Source organism: Schistocerca serialis, chromosome 1 (assembly GCF_023864345.2).
Source record: "Schistocerca serialis cubense isolate TAMUIC-IGC-003099 chromosome 1, iqSchSeri2.2, whole genome shotgun sequence".
Classification (NCBI taxonomy): domain Eukaryota; kingdom Metazoa; phylum Arthropoda; class Insecta; order Orthoptera; family Acrididae; genus Schistocerca; species Schistocerca serialis.
The window spans coordinates 568072460-568090433 of NC_064638.1; the positions used below are offsets into that span (position 1 = coordinate 568072460).

Consider the following 17974-nt stretch of genomic DNA (forward strand, 5'->3'; position numbering starts at 1 on the left):
ATGAAATTTTGCTGCAGACTTTGTACTTACTATAACACTACTTCCTGTGGTACAAAATTTTTCACAGTGGATGACTGTCAAATTTATTTAAACGTGTGTGAAATAAAAGTTGCTGTGTGTCATACACATCAGCACATCAATTTCAACAAAAATAGTTGTGAGAGTTCAAAGACTGATATTAAAAAACAGATACACTGATTTGTTTGCCGAATTATTGAGAATAACCTACCACATTTTGAAAGCGATAAATAAAATAACCACTGATAAAATGTTCATTATGTGATGGTACGTGTTCTAAAAGTATCCAGCAACATCCTGATCAGTTTATTTGACAAAAAAATGAAAAAGAGATGTAGATTATAGCCAATAACATAATTACTACAAGTGCAAAATTTATTTCAGTTGTCTCTCAAAAAGTAAAATTAGCTTGTGTACCCGCGTATTTTCTCATACGTTCCCCCTTAAAGAGTCGGTTAATACTTAAATTACCTGAAGATAACGGCTTCAGTTCAACACTTAAACCAAGCAAATTTTAAAATTCAATTTCTGCCTGGTCGCTTTGGACGCGAATTTACTATGATACATAGAGGGTAAAAATGTAAATGTGTGTGGTCTGAGGCGTCTTGTCGCGGTCCGCGCGGCTCCCTCCGTCGGAGGTTCGAGTCCTCCCTCTGGCACAGGTGTGTGTGTCATCCTTAGACTAAGTTAGCTTAAGTTAGATTAAGTAGTGTGATGCGATCGCTCTGGCGGCTGAGATCTGCGACTCTACCCCATACAAGTACGTTGTTGGCATCATGGTTGACATCAGTGGCGCCTTTGACAACCTGTGGTGGCCTTCGCTCTTCTCCTGCTTGCGGGAGAAGGAGTGTCCAGGGTCGCTATATGGTTGCCTGAGGAGCTATTGTGAAGGGCGGGAGGTCTGGCTATCATCCCCTAGCGGTAGAGTAGGAAAATCCATAACTAAGGGATGTCCCCAGGGCTCCGTACTAGGTCCCCTGTTCTGGGACATCCATATGGAAACGCTTTTAGACAGTTTGGAACAGAGTGAAGAAGTGCTAGAGGTGATAGCCTACGCGGATGACCACCTCTTGCTGGTCGGCGGCCGAAGCCGCGAGGACATCGAACCAAAAATAGACAGAGCGATGACCAAATTGAAACTGTGGTGCACAAATACCAAGATGACGATCTCACCGACCAAATCGACGTACTTATTACTGAAGGGACAGCTGGCGAGGAACCCTACAGTTAGAATCGGAGGCTCACCAGTAATAAGACGACAAGAGACTCGATACCTGGGCGTCATCATCGATGAAAGGTGGAACTTTGGAAAGCACATTGAGTCCGTATCCCAAAAAGCATTGCAATTATTAAACAATCTTACCTCAATAGGTCATAAACGATTTCATCTTCCACCACACCTAATCAAGTTGTATCATAATAGCATATTAACATCAGTAGTGGGTTACGGATCGGGAGTCTGGGCACATAAGCTCACAAGGGTGGTGCCTGCCATGGCAGTGAGAAGAGTACAAAGAAACATGCTTTTAAGATCCATAGGGGCGTATAGAACTTCTCCAGGAAGTGCACTCTTAATAATAATGGGGCTCTGTCCTTTAGACATCAAAATTCGGGAACAAGCAGCTTGGTACTGGGTCAAGAAGGGGAACAACGCGAAAACAGAGAACATCATGGGAATACTGGTAATAGATAAGAGAGAAATACGTAGAAGGGGCGAGGATCTATGGCAACGGTCTTGGGAAACAGAAGAAACTGGCAGAAGAACCTTTGGGTTCTTGCCAGATGTAAAAGAAAGGCTAGGGATGAAGTACTTTGAGCCAACGCGGGGTCTAATACACTTTCTCACTGGTCATGGGCCCTACCCGACATACTTGTGTCGGTTTGGGAAAAAGGCTACACCCGAGTGTGACTGTGGTGCTTCGGAGGGCACTCCCGACCATGTGGTTTACGAGTGCCCCCTTTTCGATGATGTAGCAATGACACTAAGACAACAACTTCCACACAATAACACATATGACCTATTAAGACATGAAGGAACTTTCGACACTTTAAACAAATTGGCAGACGAGGTGTCACGAAAAGTATTGACGGCATACCTGACTGACTTTCATGATTAAGACATATATCAAATGTGTCCCATTACGAGATACATGAGGGTCGTTCACGATTAGTGACATTTACCGAATGTGACCAATTACCCTCATCCTATACCGCCTGTGCGTGGACAGGTCGACTTCTTAGTTGCAATCCGCCACGTGCAGGACTAGGAGGATCAGGGTACACCAATGAAGACCAAAGCACCGGAATTGACGTAGGTTAGTAGTAGTTGTAGCTTTAGATATAGATATTAAGTTAGGAACCTGCAGCGACAAACAGTCTTGGCCAGCCCAGTGTCAGGGGCACGCTCATCGGGATTAGCTCGATGAGCAGGGCCTAAAGCAGTAGGTTTATATCTATGCTGACACACCTGTAACGCTGCAGGCAGTTAGGAATTAACTAGTAGGAAGATATTAACAATTAGTAAGTAGTATTTAGCTGTAGTCTGCCTATTATTTTCTAGTATTCTGTCTGTAGCTTACAATAATTAACATAGCATAATATAATAATAATAATAATAAACAGAAATAGCTGCTGAACATCTAATGTAGATCAGTTATGACCCACTAATCACTAAGGTAGTGGGTTCTATTGTATAAATATTAATGTTGAATAAAGAATTTAAAAAAAAAAATAGTGTGTAGGCTTAGGGACCGATGACCTCAGCAGTTTCGTCCCATAAGACCTTACCACAAATTTACAATGTAAATGTTGTGGCATTGTTGACTGGGATGTCCAGCGGGGCTGGTTCAGCTGCCGGTAGGAAAGGGTGTTGTTATTCCTGCGCCCCTTACCTTGCGGGTAACGCTGTGAAGTTGCGTAAGTGATTCCTATATCGAAGGAAGGAAACAGGAGTAATCTGCTTTATTACAGAGTTATATCGCTACCGTCGATTTAGAGTAGGATTTCGGAACATACTCTGTGCTCGAACGCTATGAATTACCTCGAAGAAAGTGACTATTGACAAACAGCCAACAGGGATCCAGAAAATATCGTTCTTGTGAAACACAACTATGTCTTAATTCTCTCGAAATAATGAGTGCTATCGACATGATTTGCTGTCAGGAAAGTCACAGTTCGTAGTAACTGACGGAAAATCATCAAGCAAAGCCGAAGGTAATATCTGCCATCACGCAAGGAAGTGATAAAGGCTCTGTGCTGTTCCTGATCTACATAAACGATTTAGGAGACAATTTGAGCGTTCCTCGCATATTTTCAGCAGACGATGCTGTCATTTACTGTTCTGTAAAGTCATCAGTCGATCAAAAGCAATTTGCAATTGATTTAGACAATGATTTGGTGCGAAAATTGCCAATCGGCTCTAATTACTGAAAAGTGTGAAGTTATCCAAATGAGTACTGAAGAGAATCCGCTGAATATCTCTTATACGATAAATCACACTAATCTGAAGGCTGTCTTTCAACTAAATACTTAGGGATTACAATTAAGAATAACTTAGACCAGAATGATCACATATATGTTTGGGGAATGCTAAATAAAGGCTGCGTTTTATTGGCAGAACAGTTAGAAGATGCAACAGGTCTACTAAAGACACTACCTAGAGTACGCTTGTCCGCCCTCTTCTGGAGTATTGCTGTGCGGTGTGGGATCCGCATCAGTTGGAATTGACGGAGAACATGGAAAAAGTCCAGAGAAGGGGTGACAATCATTAAAAAAAAGTGCAAATAGGCTAAGCACTGAAGCCAAACTATCGTCTTCTGAGGTATGCATTCGCGCGTTCCATGCAGGCCTCCATAGATGTTGACAACGACTAACTGAAACAACGCCTGTTTTCAGATAAAGGAAAGTTCCACATTTCTGAACATCTAAATTGCCATAACATTAGGACTTTTGGAAAATAAAACAGACTAACGTGAACATCTTCATGGTATCCCGGTGGATGCGGCATAATGCAAGATCGGGTGATAGGCCCATTTTTGTCCGTAAAGAAAACCATAACAGGAAATGTTTACCTGTACACACTCAAATAGTTCCTGCTATCACAGATCGAAGAGCTGCAGCCGTCCATCATCTCCCAGCATGGTGGTGCACCTCCACATTGGAGTTTGAATGTGAGGGATGTGCTGAATAACACATTTCCTGAGAGGTAGATGATGCGCGATGGTCCCACGGCATGGCTCACGTACTCTCCCGATGTTACGCCATATTGTTGCTTAGGCCGGTATTAAATTATCAGATTTTCTTTCACAAAGAAATGTAATCAAATATTCACCGTATTTTCTTTCAGAAAGATCTTTGACTTCACATGTTCTTCAGAATGGCCGATGAAAACATATTGCTGTGCTCTGCAGTTGCGTGTACACAATTACTTTGTATTCACGCTTGGAAGAGGAGTAGAAGAAAAGAAAAAGGAAACGCACTTGGCTGAGGCCGTGCGTTTCACGGCGAAATGGCAAAAGCATCCAACAAAATGTGCTACGGGAGCTGCAAGTCGAGGATGTAAAGCCGTATGAACATTACTTGCGAATGGACGACAGTGCATTTCAATATGAGCTCAAAAAAAAGTGGCTCCTCATATTACGAAAAATGGCTCTGAGCACTATGGGACTCAACATCTTAGGTCATCAGTCCCCTAGAACTTAGAACTACTTAAACCTAACTAACCTAAGGACATCACACACATCCATGCCCGAGGCAGGATTCGAACCTGCGACCGTAGCAGTCCCGCGGTTCCGGACTGCAGCGCCCTGAACCGCACGGCCACCGCGGCCGGCTCTCATATTACGAGTGAGAACACACCCCAGAAATGCCGTGCCTGCGAAAGACAGACTTGCCGCAACACTGCGAGTACTTGCAACAGCAGAAAGCTGCTCTAGTTTACAGTAGTACCGCAGTGCACGTTGATGCAAATACGAGAGACGTGTGAAGCTATTTACTCCTATAAAGGAATAAAGGAGGATGATCTGAAGGCTAATAAATGTTGAGTATGTACCCATTGGGAAATATTTTTATTTTTACAACAGCTGTGCGTTTTCTCCTTTACATCCTTGGGGGCACATCCTGGCCGTATTTCAGACTAACGGCCTCCGCATTTTTTTTTTTTTCTCTAGCTGCTTCTTATTCTATTTTTATATTCGGGATGCCGCTAGTTATGCAATGGTTCATCTGCCTCGTACATTTCTATCAGACAGATGCTGCACACCATTTAAATCTCGAAGCTATGTTGATGAAAATTAGATACCAGGCAGCAGCAGCGGTGCTAGCGCTTCAAGCGGTTACATTTCTCCACGCAGACACATCTTTGATCGAATCTAAGGCAAGGCAGTAGATTTAATCAAAGAAAATTTGACCAAGGTCCAACTTTGACCAAGTTCTGTATTACACATTCAAATTTTATTTGCCAGAGAAACTTCGTCAACAAAATTTGAGTGTAATAACTGCCTTATGTCCAGGATTGCGCGTACACAACACCGGATTGCGCGTACACAACACCAGTCAATGACAATAGTACCCTTCGTGCAGGTATCGATTAAGGAGTCAGAACTGTTGATGCCGCAATGCTGACGCTTACATGAGCAGAACTCTGATATCGCCTTGATGTTAACCAAGCGACGGCTGAGGCACACATTGCAGGCTTGGCATGACAGAAAAATACTTTGAGAGAGCTGCGAAACTTTTAACTACAAACCACGATGCTACATCTCATATAGTTCCTAAAGTATGATTTTCTGAAACGATAGCGGGACTTCATGGACAACCCGTATTGCCCGTCCGCCCTTCAGATGTCGCTCTGCATCACATCTGACTCGAACTGTTCATTATTCCTGCTTGGCAGTATTAGTCAGTCAGTCTGACGTTCAAGATTGTGTCTTTGTGACCTGACTTACGAAGGGACCTTCTGGGAGGTGCATCGCGTTATGAGCTCCCACTTCGCCTGCTTATAGTGTGGGTAGGCACCTATCACACCCTAAAATTGTACGTGCCAGTGCGGCCACATTTTGAAATATTGCCTGTTAAAGTTTGGGCAGCTCTTTATATACAGGAAAGTTTCATTATTGTAGCAAGTGAGCCAGCAGCCGAGTGGCAAGTGAGCGAGACTCCCGTCCAGGCGACCCTGGTTCGAGACCCGTCTGTGCTACTTTTGTTTTCTTTTTGTTTTTTTCAAATGCTTGTTTTAATTTATAATTACTCACGAAAATTTTACAAGGAATTGATTAAAAAGAATTACAAGCCTCTATAAATCAAAATTACAAATTGAATGTCACATTGTGTTTCAATCTTTTGCGTTTTCTTTTTATTTTAACAGGAAATTAACCGTAATGTAATTTCTTGAAATATTTTATTATTGTTCAATTTTTTCGTTGTATTTTTAATTTTGTTCCGTTGAGGTAGGGAATATTAAGAAAAATACCAAGACTATTAGATTTTCATCTCCCTTTACATACTGTATTATCCTTTCAGTACCCTCACATAATTTCTCTCTCCCTTCCTGTTCAGCGTCCGCCCCGACAGCTATCATCACAAACCAAACAGATGTGACACAACTAGAGATAGTACTTGCAAAATACTGTTCCGCATCAGGTGCAAGGGTAAATGAAAACAAAAGTAAATTTCTAAATGCTAACTTGCGCATTTAGTGGGCGAACCATGTTAATGAACACAAGGCTCTTGGAATAACACTGACAACTCCCCTTTTAAAAATGATAGCAATAAATTGGCTGGAGGTGGCAAGAAAAATCAAGGAAGCTTTGATTGAAAACTGTCAACGTAGCATAGACCAGTTCCAGAGAATACTGTTTATCAACAAGTATATTTTATCCAAGGCCTACTACATAGTACAGGTTCTCCCCATTCCATTAATGGTGGCGAAGACGATCATGTCCACCTTAGCAAAGTTCTTGTGGAAAGGGGAATTGTTTCGAGTGCCGGTGAAGACAGCAGTTTTGGACCCAAGCAATGGGGGAATGGGTCTAACCGACATAAAGTCTAAAGCCATAGCACTGTATGTCAAACGAACATGGAGCATAATGTGTAACGATTCAGGGTGCATTACAGCAAACCTATACGATATTGCCAGGCCAGAAAGTGTAGAGCCGCCAATAAATATACAAAAAATAAGTTTTAAGGTAAAACACATTAGGGAGTATTATCTTGAACGAAGGTCTCAGCAAAAAGCTTTTAAACTCCAAAAACGTTACAACAAAGGCGATTTTAGCTGAAAGACGGAAACATGAAAGGAAAAATAACAGTGAAACTAAATATGCTGGAATAGCATGGAATGTGGTCTGGAAAAACATCAGTAGTGATGTTCTTTCGTCTGACGTGAGAACAGCGTGGTACAAGGTAGTCATTAACATCATCAGCACTGATGAGCGTCTCTTTACCGTCGGTTTAAGTGACGCTAACCTCTGCAGCAAATGTAACCTCGTTGATAACGTGCCTCATCGTTACATATGTGGAGATCGGATTATCAACTGGAGGTGGACCAGGGAGAAAATTGCTCAAATAACAAGAACTTCAGCAAACAATGTACCGACAAACATTTTCTTCAGACCAGAAGAAAGGTACTACCCTCAAGCAAAAAATAACGCAGTGATTTGGTTAATGGGCAAATATACAAGTTACGTTTATAACAATATTGGAAGCTATGAACATATTGAATACAAGATGTATATGGAAAATGAATTCGAGAAAATACTTAAATATCAGAATCACAATAAGAAAAATGGTAACATGCTCCGAATTGTCTTCAACAGAATGGGTATAGGTTAGGAACTGGATTTCTAGTAGAGAGGGAATGGGTTGGGTTACGTTCCCGACCCTAACCTCACCTGCAAGTGACACGAGTGACACGTGAAAAATAAATCAGTAGTACAGCAGATACAAGAATATGACGACAAACATCTGGTGTCTGTTACAAAGGAAGATCTTGAACTCCCCAAGGATGTGTTTAGAAAGCTGGAACTGACAAAAATAACAAGGCAGTGAAGGATTTTGTGATGTCGGTGTTCGGGACTGCTCTTCTGTCCACGTAATTTACCGTGGAAGGAATACACAGCAAGGATTTACTGAATGATTAATTTGGGTCTGGGAAATGATTATGGCGAACCTCAGGCTGCAGAAGAAGAAAATGTGCATGCTGAACTGCCACCAGTTGAAGGTGACAGTGAAGGTGCTAAATTGTGCTGCTGCTAAAGACTGAGTATGATTCCTCATTCTTTGAATGCTGTAATTCATGACTGCAATTATGTCACCTTACTTATGTCATTTCATTGTAGCCATTTTTGTTACTGTTTTTGTGGGGGGAAAAGTGGTCAGCGCGCGGGAGTGCCATATAAAGGGAAGTGGGTTCGCGCACGGATGGGTGAAAGAAGTTTTTTTCCTCTTCATATACGCAACACGTTCTGAGACACTGCTATTCGTGTAACTTAAGATTTTTCTGCAATATTCGTTATTACTTACATGTAAGAGCGCATACCTCAGTAATGATTTCGTGATTTCTGTGTGTTTAATAAACGAAATATGAAATTTCTGGAAATGAAATTGCTATGAGTGAAACAAATAAATAAATAAATAAATAAATAAAAAGCTGAGGGGTCAGCGCGGCGGTCTGTCACGCCAAGGGGCCCGGGTTCGATTCCCAGCTGGGTCGGAGATTTACTCCGCTCAGCGACTAGGTGTTGTGTTGTCCTCATTATAATTTCATCACCAGTGGAAAGCAACGGGAAACCACCACTGTAATCACTTCCCTAGACGCTCATGCGGTGGACCTCTCAGACGAGGCTTCCCCCATGACAAGACCTGCCGTAAGGCAGAACACAAAGTTTAAGTTTTCATGTTCAGCGTGCGATGTGAGCTGAACTATCGTTATCGGTGTCGGTTTGCTGTCGATTCTGATAAGAACAACCCTATCACTGAACTGTTCACAGTAACTCTCTGCCGTACCTTCCTATTCATAACGAATCCTACTCCCATTACACCATTTTCTGCTGATGTTGATATTACCCTATACTCGTCTCTTCTGACATTCCACGCCCGACTCGTAGAACGTTATCCTTTCGTTGATTATTCAATCTTTTTCTCACAGTCACCTCCGCCTTGGCAGTCCCCTCCCGGAGATCCGAATGGGGGACTATTCCGGAATCTTTTGCCAATGGAGAGATCATCATGACACTTTTTCAATTACAGGCCACACCTCCTGTGTCTTTAATGCGGTGATTTCCACCCTTTGATCATTGGTAATTATTCCACCTTTAGGGGCAGTTTCCCACCCCAAGGATAAGAGTGCCGTGCATCTCTGTCCGCGCCTCCGCCCTCTTTGACAAGGCCGTTGGCAGAATGAGGGTGACTTCTTATGCCGGAAGGCTTCTGCCGCCAGTGCTGATCATTAACCAAAATTTAAGTGGTGGCGGATTTCGATCCCGGGACCGTGGACGGTTTGATAACTAATCAAAGACGCAACCCGTACACCACGGGTGCATTCGCGATCATTTGCAGAAATTAAAATCATAACTTATTGACAAAGGTTGACTGTATATAGAGCCATAAACGACGTGAAATTACAAATCTGATCATCTCGAAAATCGGAGTGAGTGCAGGACAGAATCTGAATTAGTTCCTTGTGATACTGGATCGGAAAGTATACCACGGGGAGGAATGAAGCCAAGTATGATAATAAATTCGCGATATACTTAATTGAATAGCAAATGTGGTGTCGGATTGACCATGATGATTGCGTCTATTTTGAAAAGTTGAAGGAGTCAAGCATGCATGAAGACCAGACAGAAAGCGATATCCGTGACATCAACTCGTGATGCCTGAGCGATCAAAGTGCCTAGTTATGTGAAGCATAGAACCGCGCCTACTTCCACGTCAGTGCTGCAGACTCACCCCATTGTTGTATGAACTTTACATTTAATGTGTGGCTGGGTGGTGAGTTGCGGACTGCAGAAAGCCGTCGCGCATGTGTCGAAAACCGAATGTCCAAAATCTAATTTCGAATGTCCAGTGTCGAAGCCTCTATCTGGAATGATGCTAAAACTTGCGCTTCGCCGCACCTTCGCTCGCGATGCCACCAAAATTGCGCATGAGCAAAAGTGAAGGATTGTCCCAATCTTGGCCCATGATTGTCTACATGAAACTTCCTGCAAGATTAAAACTGTGTGCCGAGACACGAATTCGGGACCTTTGACCTTCGCCTTCCACGGGCAAGTGCTCTACCAAGTGAGCTACCCAAGCACGATTCACAGCCTTACTACCGTCAGTACCTCACCTCGTCGTTCTTGGGTAGCTCACTTAGTAGAGCTCTTGGTAGAATACTTGCCCGCGGTAGGCGAAATTCGCGAGTTGGAGTCCCTGTCCAGCACGCAGTTTCAATCTGACAGAAAGTTTATCAGCGCACACGCCGCTGCAGAGTGAAAATTTCGTTCTGGGAAGTCTACGTCTCTGACATTTCTCTCCGTTATGCAGGATTTTTAGTAGAGCTGTAGCCAATAGTATCATTTTTATTAGGCAGAGCACGTGGGGAGACCGCTGCTTCATAAAGTGTCAGCTGAAACGGATGCCATAACTATTTATAAAGTTTGCGAACATATGGGTCAGATGCGACCTGGTTTCCGCATGCAGAACTCCATGCCGACTCTTCCTAAACAGTCGCGCCAGCACGGCTTCGGCAGACTACAAAGTTGTTCCTTAAGGATACAGGGTACTTATAAATGGTGGAAAAATCGAAATTTTTTGTGACTTTATTAAATTCTATAGCCTTTGCTGATTGCATTGATATATACATTATACGGTTTCAAATGAAAAACAACCTATATATAGCCAATTTTAAATGTATGCCGCCACGTCCCCTTTATTTCTGTTACAGAAACCAGTATTATTTCGAAAAGAACGGTGAATTTTCTGTTTCCAGCGATTATACACATGATAAATTGTATATGTTGGTAACAGTGCATGTTTCTAGCGTCTGTAAATGGTTACCTTTGCTAGTATTTACTTTTGTTTCGCTGAAGCAGTTTGTTCACGTGTTACTGAATATTTGTTGCCCTAGTGCTACATATATTTGTGGAAGTACATATCCTTTACTGTGCAATAAATACACACTATGCCACGCATCAAGAAATTCAATAAAAGGAAATTCCGTGGTAACCAGTTCACAAACAAAGCAAGCCACACCGTTGAAAGTAACCTATGTATCAGTTCTTCAGGTAAGAAACTCCCACATGGCACACCTGGTCCTTCAAATTTTTGTTTTAACGATGACGCTGTTTGTAGTGGATTTGTTGTTGTTGATGTGGGCATCTTATTTTTTTGACAAAGGAAGTGGCCAAATGTAAACAATGTGATCATGTAGGCTGTCTGGATCTAACTGAACAACAAAGTAGCAGTAAGGGTTTAGCGTCGAAATTAGTTGTTCTGTGTAGATCCTGCAATAAATATACCTCGAAAATGACTTCGAACATTGTGCATAATTCATATGATGTGAATTTGAAGTTAGTGTATGCAATGCGTGTAATAGAAACCTGCGCTCTCCATGCAGTTCGATAGAGAGCACTGGGTCTCCAGCCATGAACGAGACAGCTTGGCTTGTATAGACTTGCTCAGTGTATAAGCATCCCTCAGAGAATGATTTCAAGCTGTGACCATGCAACTGATGTCATATCCGATACGGTGAGACGGAAAACATTGAAGATCTGTCTTGTAGTGCGTACCCATGGTGTCTGCACCAATTGGGGGCTGCTATTTGCACGTCATGGCTCATAAGAGCCCAGAGGAGGATGCAACAGTACTGTAAGCTGCAGGTTTGAAGGTGTATGTCGAACCATACATCATGAAATTTATTTGTTTATTTACTCGTCAAGTTTGGTAGGACCAAATTGAGGAGCAAATCTCCAAGGTCATGGAACGTGTCAGTATATGAAATTACAACATAAACGTAATAACAGATAAAAATAAATGTCCATGAACCTTAAAAAAATCAGTCCATAAGTTTAAGTAAACGCTATCAGCAATACAATACAAATCAGCTTAATTTTTCAAGGAACTCCTCTACAGATTAGGAGTGACCCATGAAGAAACTCTTCAGTTCCGATTTGAAAGCGCGTGGATTACTGCTAAGAGTCTTGAATTCGAGTGGCAGCTTATTTAAAATGGATGCAGCAGTATACTGCACACCTTTTTGCACAAGAATTAAGGAAGTCCGATGCAAATGTACGTTTGATTTCTGCCGAGTATTAACCGAGTGAAAGCTGCTTATTCCTGGGAATAAACTAATATTGGTAACAAGAAACGACAATAAGGAATATACGTATTGAGAGGCCTATGTCAAAATACCCAGACTCGTGAACAAATGTCGACAAGAGGTTCGTGAACTCACACCACTAATTGCCCGAACCGCCCGTTTCTGAGTCAAAAATATCCTTTTAGAATGGGAAGAGTTACCCCAAAATATAATACCATACTACAATAGGGAATGAAAATAAACAAAGTAGACTAATTTTTGTGTCGAACGATCACTCACTTCTGATACCGATCGAATAGTAAAAATGGCAGTATTAAGTCTTTGAACAAGATCCTGAACGTGGGCTTTCCACGACAGGTTATTATCTATCTGAACACCTAGAAATCTGAACTGTTCAGTTTCACTTATCATATGCCCATTCTGTGAATTTGAAACGTCAGATTTTGTTGAATTGTGTGTGAGAAACTGTAAAAACTGAGTCTTACTGTAATTTAATGTTAATTTCCTACAAACCGTGAACTAAGGTCATGTACTAAAGTATTTGAAACCGAGCCAATGTTGCACACAACATCCTTCACTACCAAGCTAGTATCATCAGCAAACAAAAATATTTTAGAGTTACCCGTAAAACTAGAGGGCATATCATTTATATAAATAAGAAACAGGAGTGGTCCTAACACTGATCCCTGGGGCACCCCCCGCCCCACTTGAAAGTACCCCACTCAGACCACACATCGCAGCCGTTATCAACGTTGTGAATAATGACCTTTTGCTGCCTGTTGCTAAAGTAAGAGGTGAACCAGTTGTGAGCTACTCCCTGTATTCCGTAATGGTCCACTTCTGGAGCAATATTTTGTGATCAACAGAATCAAATTCCTTAGTTAAATCAAGAAATATGCCAAGCTTTCGAAACCTTTTGTTTAAGCCATCCAGTACCTCAGAGAAAAGAAAATATAGCATTTTCAGTTGTTAAACGACTTCTAAAGCCGCACTGTACATTTGATAGCAAATCGTGTGATATAAAATGATCAACTATCCTTACCAACATAGCCTTTTCAATAACTTTTGCAAAGCATATCCACATAATGAATTTGACTTGTAAGTGTCCTTTACGAAAACAGTAAAACTCCCTAACACTATTATGGGTGAAGAGGGAACACCTCGATAGGAATCTGGATCATTCGCTTCTGGATGTTGTCACTCACCAGTGACCGATTTTTCTGACGCCTGATCATTGTTGTATAAGAGTGTGAAAGGCAAAGTGTGTGACTCAACCTTATGGCCAGGCTGTTGGCCTGACTGCAGGCAGAGTGGATCCTTTCTTCGCTGCGGCACTAGAGTAGGGATAATCGCACCAGCCGCCTTGTACCCCAGTACATTCATTTGATAGAAGGCTGAGTGGGCGTGGGACCATCCTGGCGGGACTGGAACGAGGAAAAATCGCTGGAAGTCCAGGCTCAATCCTATACAGGTATAGGATTGAGCCTGGACTTCCAGGACCAGAGTCTAGTGTTTTAACCACTAGACCACCACAGCCAGTATAAGAGTGTGGATGTGCCCAATTACCAATGCACGTGTGATGAATGGCGTGCCATGTGTTCAGCAGTAATGTGGATCAGTACCATGTATCACATATAGACGTCGGACGCCTCTCATTTCATCCCATCGCTGTCGAGGGTATTTGAGGCTGTGCAGTATAGGGACAGGATCCTCCAGCCTCCTGTCCATACCTACAGCTAATATCTCGGCGATAATCCACAAGCACATCGACGCCGCATCAGGAGCTTGTTCCTCGGGAAGGCAGGAATTAACCGAATCGAATGACCTGTGGTAACTGCTGACATGAAACTGACTGAACATTCTTGGGACCAGTTGAGGGTACACTACTCACAAATACTATACCCTTAGAAGAACCACCATCGAAGAGCAGCACATCGCGATCAACATCTGGACACCGCACAAAGAACACCCAAGCGTATTACACTGAACGGAGTGGAGCATTACGGTATTCAGTCACCCAGCATGACTCAGACGCACGATGTCCACTTTGGAACTGATTTTATGTAATAGTGAATTTATGTTTTTAGTTTCGTAGAGGTAATTCAGTCATGCTCTGCTCCTCTTGAATGTGAACTCCCCCACGTACGCAGATGTCCATCTGGTGTAAAACTTGTTTTGTGCAGTATACTTGTAGTAAAGTCATGAGGGGTGGTGCCGTGTGTGTTGCAGGAGGTGGAGGCCCAGCTGGAGGAGCAGCTGGTGAGCACGCAGAAGGAGCGCGACCACATGCAGGTGGAGCTGCACAAGGCCATGCGGGCCCGCACACAGCTCGAGAGCCTCTGCCGCGAGCTGCAGAAGCAGAACAAGGCCATCAAGGTACACCAAGCACCCCATACCTCCTCTCTCTTGTCTACGTATATTGTTTCATTTCAATGTCGTACGTGCACTACTTACCAATTTCTGTCGATGCACAGTGTATAAAGTTATTGGCTTTTGGTCTGAAGGCTGGTTTGATGCAGCTCTCCGCACAGGTCTATCCTGTGCAAATCTTTTCATAGCTGCGATCGTAGCCTACATACAATTGAATATTCTTACTGCAGCCAAGCCTTGGTCTCCCACTCATGCTTTCTCTGTCATCAAATCAACTACTCCATGGTGCCTTAGGACTCGTTCTATCAACCTTTCGCTAGCTTTAGCCAAGCTGTGCTGTAAAGCTCTTTTCTGCACGATTCTGTTCATAACCATCTTATTAGTTTTTGGTAGACACATCAAATCTCCAGCATTCCTCTGTAGCATCACATATCAAAGGCTTCTATTCTGTTCTTGTCTGTAATCTTGATTGCCACACTTCACTTCCATATAAGGCTGCAATTCGACAAATGCATTCAAAGACAAAAAAAGTCACCACACAGGAATAGCACTGAAATAGGTATATGTAATGTATATGTACAGATAAACAACTGATTATAATTTCAGAAAAATTGGTTGATTTATTGAAGAGAAAGAGCTTCACAAATTGAGCAAGTCATTAACACGTAGGTCCGTCTCTACCCCTTATGCAAGTAGTTAATCGGCTTGGCAGTGACTGGTAAAGTTGTTGGGTGTCCTTTTGAGGGATATCGTGTCGAATTCTGTTCAATTACCGCGTTAGATCGTCAAAATTCCAAGATGGTTGGAGGGCACAGCCCATAATGCTCCAAACGTTCTACAGTTGGGAGAGATCTGCTTGCTGAACAAGGTGAGATTTGCAAACGCGAAGACAAACAGCAGAAACTCTTACCGAGTGCGACGGGAATTATCTTGCCGAAATGTAAACCCAGGATGGTTTCCATAAAGCACAACATACGGGGTTTAGAATATCGTCAACGTACCGCTGAGCTGTAAGGGTGCAGCGGATGACAACCATAGGGATCCTGCTATGAAAAGAAATGGCCCCCGGGCCATTGCTCCTGGTTGTCGAACCGTATGGCGGGCGACAGTGAAATTGGTTTCACACCACTCTCTGCGGCATCTTTAAACACATCTTCGTTGCTCATTGGGTCTAAATCCGAAGCGGGATTCATCTCTGAAGACAATTCTACTCCAGTCAATGAGATTCCAGGCCGAAGACGTCTCTGGAGAAGTCCAGGATAGTGGTCGGATAACAAACACTGTCGTCCGCCATATGGCCCAACAACCAGGATCGATGATCTGGGCCATTTAATTTCATAGCAGGACCCCTTCGGTTGTCATCTGTGGCACTTTTACAGCACAACGGTTGGTCGACGGTATTCTACGCCCCGTTTTGTTGCCCTTCATGGCAAGTCAATCTGGCCTTACATTTTAGCCCAAACACGGCGAGAGTAGTTTCTACTGCTTGTCTTTAAGCGTACCAAACTCTACCTTGTCCAGCAAGCTCGCTGGAACTCCCCCGAAATGAGAATGTTTGGAACGTTATGGATAGTGCCCTCCAACCTTCTCGGGATTTTGACGGTGTAACTAGTCAGTTGGACAGAATTTGGCACAATATAACTCGGCAGAACATCCAACAACTCTATCAATCAATTCTAAGCCGCATAATTGCTTGCATAATGGTCAGAGGTGGACCAATGCTTTATTCATTTGCTCAATTTATCAAGCTGTTTCTCTTGAATAAAAGTCATCCAGTTTCTCTGGATCTGTAATCATTTGCTTGTCTGTACATGTACCTCATCACATCTACCGATTTCCATCCCATTCTAATGATAGCTTCGTGTTGCACCTGTTTTTTTCCCTTGAGAGTGTAGTTACAGAAAAAAGAGTAACATTTAAATTTATATTAGAAGTTAGCATTTTTCACTTTTTCACTAAATTCGTACTTGGTATTGCCAGTCCACATTTTATATCCTGTTTTACTTCTGTCATCGTCAGCCATTTTGTACCGAAAACTAAAATTCAACCTACGCTTTTAGCGGTTGATTTGCTGCGCTAGTTCTTTGAACATGACCTGATTTAATTAGGATACATTCCATTAGCCGCTGTTTCACTTTTGTTTATATTGATCTTACAACGTCCTTGCGAGACGCTATCCATTCCATTTATCTGATTTCCAGGTCCTCTGTCGTTTCTAATAGAATTAAGACGTTATCTCTGAATCTTAAAGTTGATGTTTCTTTTCCCTGAACTTTAATTCATTTTCGAACATCGTCTTCGGGTACCCTTATTGCTTGCACTATGTTAGGGTTTAACGACGGTGGGGTTAAGTTTCTTTCCAGCTGCTTTTTACTACGGAAATTTATGCAACAGCTTTCCCTTGTTCACTTGTTATATAAAAAAGAAAATTTCAGTAAGATATATTTTTAAAAAATTTAATACGCATACTTTATATTTGTATTAACATAACCACATAAAATTTCACTAAGAGTTGTTCCATTAACTTTCAGAAGCGATCGTTAAAACACAAAAGGATAAAATATTTTGAAAACAACTTCTGATAATTACTGAAGTTGTTTAATATTCTATTTAAGTCTACAGTTTTCAGACACTCTTTATTCTCTTTCGCAAACGAAAAGAAGTCATGCAAACATTTTCCCTATAAACAAATGCAAATAAAATGGTAAGTTGTTCAATTTACTTGCAGTGGGGTGCTTAAGTACAACCAATAACGAAACTATAACAGGATCATTATCAGGTTGGGGGACTGATGACCTTAGCTGTTTAGTCCCCCTTAAACATCCCAACAACCACCACCACCATTATCAGGTGTCGATTCGACAGTACATCCAGCGAAATATTTTCCTTAAAATAGCGTAGGAAGAAGGTGTGGGAAAGAAAACACACTAATACGAAAAGCGTTCTTTTGTGATTTTTATGGAAAAAGTTATTTCAGAAACAGATGTTGTTTTATAAATGGAAGGTTTAACATCAATTGGTTTCTTTAGAGGCGTTGGAGATGACACGAAATCACACATTATGGGCGCATGTCCTCTACAGGGTGGTCAGAAACAGTGTGAAGAGCTTGTAGGGTTTTTGCAGGAATTTCTAATCGTTATTGAATTGTGTAGGTTCTAAAATTTCCAAAAATAACACCTCTTTTAGGAAAGTTACATCTACAGAAGAAAGTTCGTAGCTGCTCCTAGTTTTGCTTGTTCCTCTTTGTCGTTCACGGCGAAAAGACGTCAATAAAGACACCATTTA

General features: G+C 42.1%; 1 protein-coding gene across 1 annotated transcript in view; it reads left to right on the forward strand.

Moving 5' to 3' along the window:
• The window catches only part of LOC126476119 (alpha-taxilin), a 141588-nt gene that overhangs the window by 104300 nt on the left and 19314 nt on the right, over positions 1-17974 (forward strand). Inside the window, exon 3 of the mRNA XM_050103520.1 lies at positions 14549-14695. Within this exon, the coding sequence (XP_049959477.1) occupies positions 14549-14695 (147 nt within the window). The remainder of the gene's footprint in view (positions 1-14548; positions 14696-17974) is intronic.